General features: G+C 36.2%; 1 protein-coding gene across 1 annotated transcript; it reads left to right on the top strand.

Annotated features, from left to right (window-relative positions):
- Window positions 1–283: 283 nt before the first annotated feature.
- On the top strand, window positions 284–802 carry LOC142639922 (putative mitochondrial protein AtMg00310). Its single transcript, XM_075814047.1, has one exon. It carries the CDS (start codon window positions 284–286, stop codon window positions 800–802), a length of 519 nt encoding a protein of 172 aa, XP_075670162.1.
- Window positions 803–3,034: the final 2,232 nt, after the last annotated feature.

The following is a 3,034-nucleotide window of genomic DNA, read 5'->3' as shown; positions in this document are numbered from 1 at the left end:
AAATCAAAGGTCAATACCTTTAAAGAGCTCCAAGAAAAAATAACCAAGAGGGTGATGGGGTGGAAGGAGAAGTTTATATTCCAAAGCTGGCCGTGAGATCCTAATTAAGATGGTGGCACAAGCCATACCGACCTATTCTATGAGTTTGTTCAAAATCCCCAAAGTTATTTGTGACAACATCAATTCAATTTTGTCAAAGTATTGGTGGGGACAAACCAAGGATGAAAGGAAGATCCATTGGATTAATTGGCAAAAACTGTGTACACATAAAAAGAAGGGAGGAATGGGGTTTCGAGATGTATCAGCTTTCAATTTGGCAATGTTGGCCAAGCAAGCATGGAGGCTCATTCATAATAACCAATCACTCTTCTATAAAGTCTACAAGGCAAGGTACTTCCCTAACTGTAGCTTTATGATGGCAGAGTTGGGCACAAATCCATCTTTTGTTTGGAGGTCACTCTTGGCTGCAAGAGATGTGATAAGAGAGGGGTCTACACAAAAGGTTGGAGATGGCCGAAACATTGGGGTCTTATCACACAAATGGCTGCATAATGGACCGATTTTCCTTCATGAACCTGATGAGCAGATGCGAGTGAGCGACTTGATCAACCATGATACAAGACAATGGGACAAGGGCAAGCTGGTGGCTACATTCACCCAAAGCACATGTGCAGAAATATTAGCTCTCCCACTTAACCACCTCGACTCACAAGATACTCTGACATGGATAGAGAATAAGACACAAAAATTCTCGGTTAAGTCAGCATACCGAGTTGCTCTCAAACTGAAATCTGCTAGTTAGGCAGAGCACTCTTCAGCTCGAGAACATGGCACAACATGAGGAAGAATTTGGAAGCCGAATGTCCCCCTAAAAGTGCAGACCTTCATATGGAGAGCATGTTGCAACTGCCTACCTATGAGGAATAACCTATGTCGAAGGAAAGTTCGAATTAAGGCAACATGTGAATTCTGTCGACAGGAACCAAAAACAACATCCCATGTGCTTTGGTCTTGCCCATTTGCACGGAATGTGTGGGCTTTGATAAGCGGCCGAGTTCAGAAATGCAGCAATGATGTGAATGATTTCTTTTGGCTATTCAAAAAAATGCAAACAACTTTGGAAGAAGAAAATCTGGACAGGTGGGCAGTCACGACTTAAAGCATTTGGAATGCAAGGAATAAGTTTTTTTTTTTTTTTTTATCATGTTCAGCTTCAGCCAAGGATCATCATGGAGAGAGAAAATAGCGTGTTAACAGAATACCAAACATGTATGGCGGCACAACAAATTGTGAGTTGATATAGAGTCACGCTAGTGTCTTTTTTCCACCAGGGTCATGACAATGGATGTAGTCAATACCCCCCACGCCAAGCTATTGTAGCTTTGGCCTTACTTGGATTATCATGAGTTTGATTCAATAAAGTTTCTACCATTCGTTCAAAAAATAATAATAAACCAAAACTTAAATATATTGTCTAGACTATACTCATTTTTACACTTACTCCCCTAAATTATGAGAATTTACACTTTACTCTCCTAAATTATGAGAATGCTCATTTACTTCTCTAAACAATTACCCATAGGATAAGATGCAAAGTGTTACATAAATAATAGTTAAGAAGGTAAGTATGCACTCTCATAGTTTAGGAAGGCAAATGCTACAAGGGTGATAATTTAGGAAGGTAAAGTATGCATTCTCTCATAATTTAGGGAGGTAAGAGAAACAACATCAGTCCTTCTAAAAATTTATGTCTATTTTATAAAAAGAACCTATTTTTTTATTTTATATCATCACTTTTACAAAGTACCCACATCAGTTTATCTATTCTACACTCTCTTTTATTTAAGTAATATTTTCCTCACATTTTTTTAATTATTTCACACCTAGCCAAATGACCCCACCAACTTTTAACCCACACCACTCACTCTTTCCTTTTCTCTAAACACTATCTTTCTTTTTCTCATTCTCCTTTCTTTTCTTTCTTCTTTTTTCTTTTTCTCATTCTTCTTCTTCTTTTTCAATTTGGGTTTCACTATGGGTGGTGATTTTGGGTTTGCAATTTGGGTTTGATTTTGGGTGGTGGTTTTGGGCGGATTTCACCGCTACTGTGAGCGGTGATTTTAGGCAGATTTCTCCGCTGCTACTGCTGCTTCTTCTTCTGCAAAATTCTTCTTCCTCTTCAGTATTTTCTTCTTCTTCACTTTTGCATTTTAGGTTTGATTAGTATTATGGGTTTGATGGGATTTTTTTTTAGGAGAGGGTTTGATGAATTTGGGATCTAGATTTAGAATAAATTTGAAGAATTTGATGATTTGTATAAATTTTATGTTGGATTCAAGTAGATAGAGGAGAAAGAGAATAGAGGGGGAGAGAGAGAGAATTAGATGAGAAAGGAGAGAGAAAAAACAATTAAAAAATCAAATAGAAAGCTACAGTAACTGTACATATTTGCACGGTTACTGTAGCAGTTATATATATATGTACCATTTTGCAAGCACTGATTTGGGTGTTATTTTGGTTAAAATGTATAACATTAACCACTTTTTGTATTTTGCACAATTTTGCAACCTCTGATACGGTTGCTATAAATGTGAGTGTGGATAGCACTGATAAATGGGGCATTTGGCATTTTTTTCTCTAGGCCCCGTGCACTGTTCATAGGACCCGCAATTACGAAAAAACGCAAATTTTGCTTTAAAACTGGGTCTCACGACACTATTCACATATATAAAAATTATTTTGCTACAGTGTTTTCAGCAATAAGTTTTTAGTTTTCAGCAATAAGCGGTATCCAAACAGACTCTAAATATAAAAGATGGTATAGTTTAAAGGAGTAAAATATAATTTTTTCTTAGAATTATGATTAGTTCAAACTTGATCTGTGTTCAAAATAAAATTAAGGAAAAATATATTTTTATATTTGATTGCTTATGTAAAGTGTACATTGTAGTTAAAAAGATTGTGCACTTTTTTCCCAAAATGGCAAATATTAGCCTCATTGAAAAAAAGTGTGTATTGAATATGTACAATTTAC

This window comes from Castanea sativa, chromosome 6 (assembly GCF_040712315.1).
Source record: "Castanea sativa cultivar Marrone di Chiusa Pesio chromosome 6, ASM4071231v1".
Classification (NCBI taxonomy): Eukaryota; Viridiplantae; Streptophyta; class Magnoliopsida; order Fagales; family Fagaceae; genus Castanea; species Castanea sativa.
Note: the sequence above shows the minus strand (reverse complement) of the source record. Positions and strands in the feature narration are given on the sequence as shown.

Bases quoted from the DNA above. Each gene is read 5' to 3' on its own strand.
- LOC142639922 (XM_075814047.1), top strand. From the start codon at position 284: ATGGGGTTTCGAGATGTATCAGCTTTCAATTTGGCAATGTTGGCCAAG.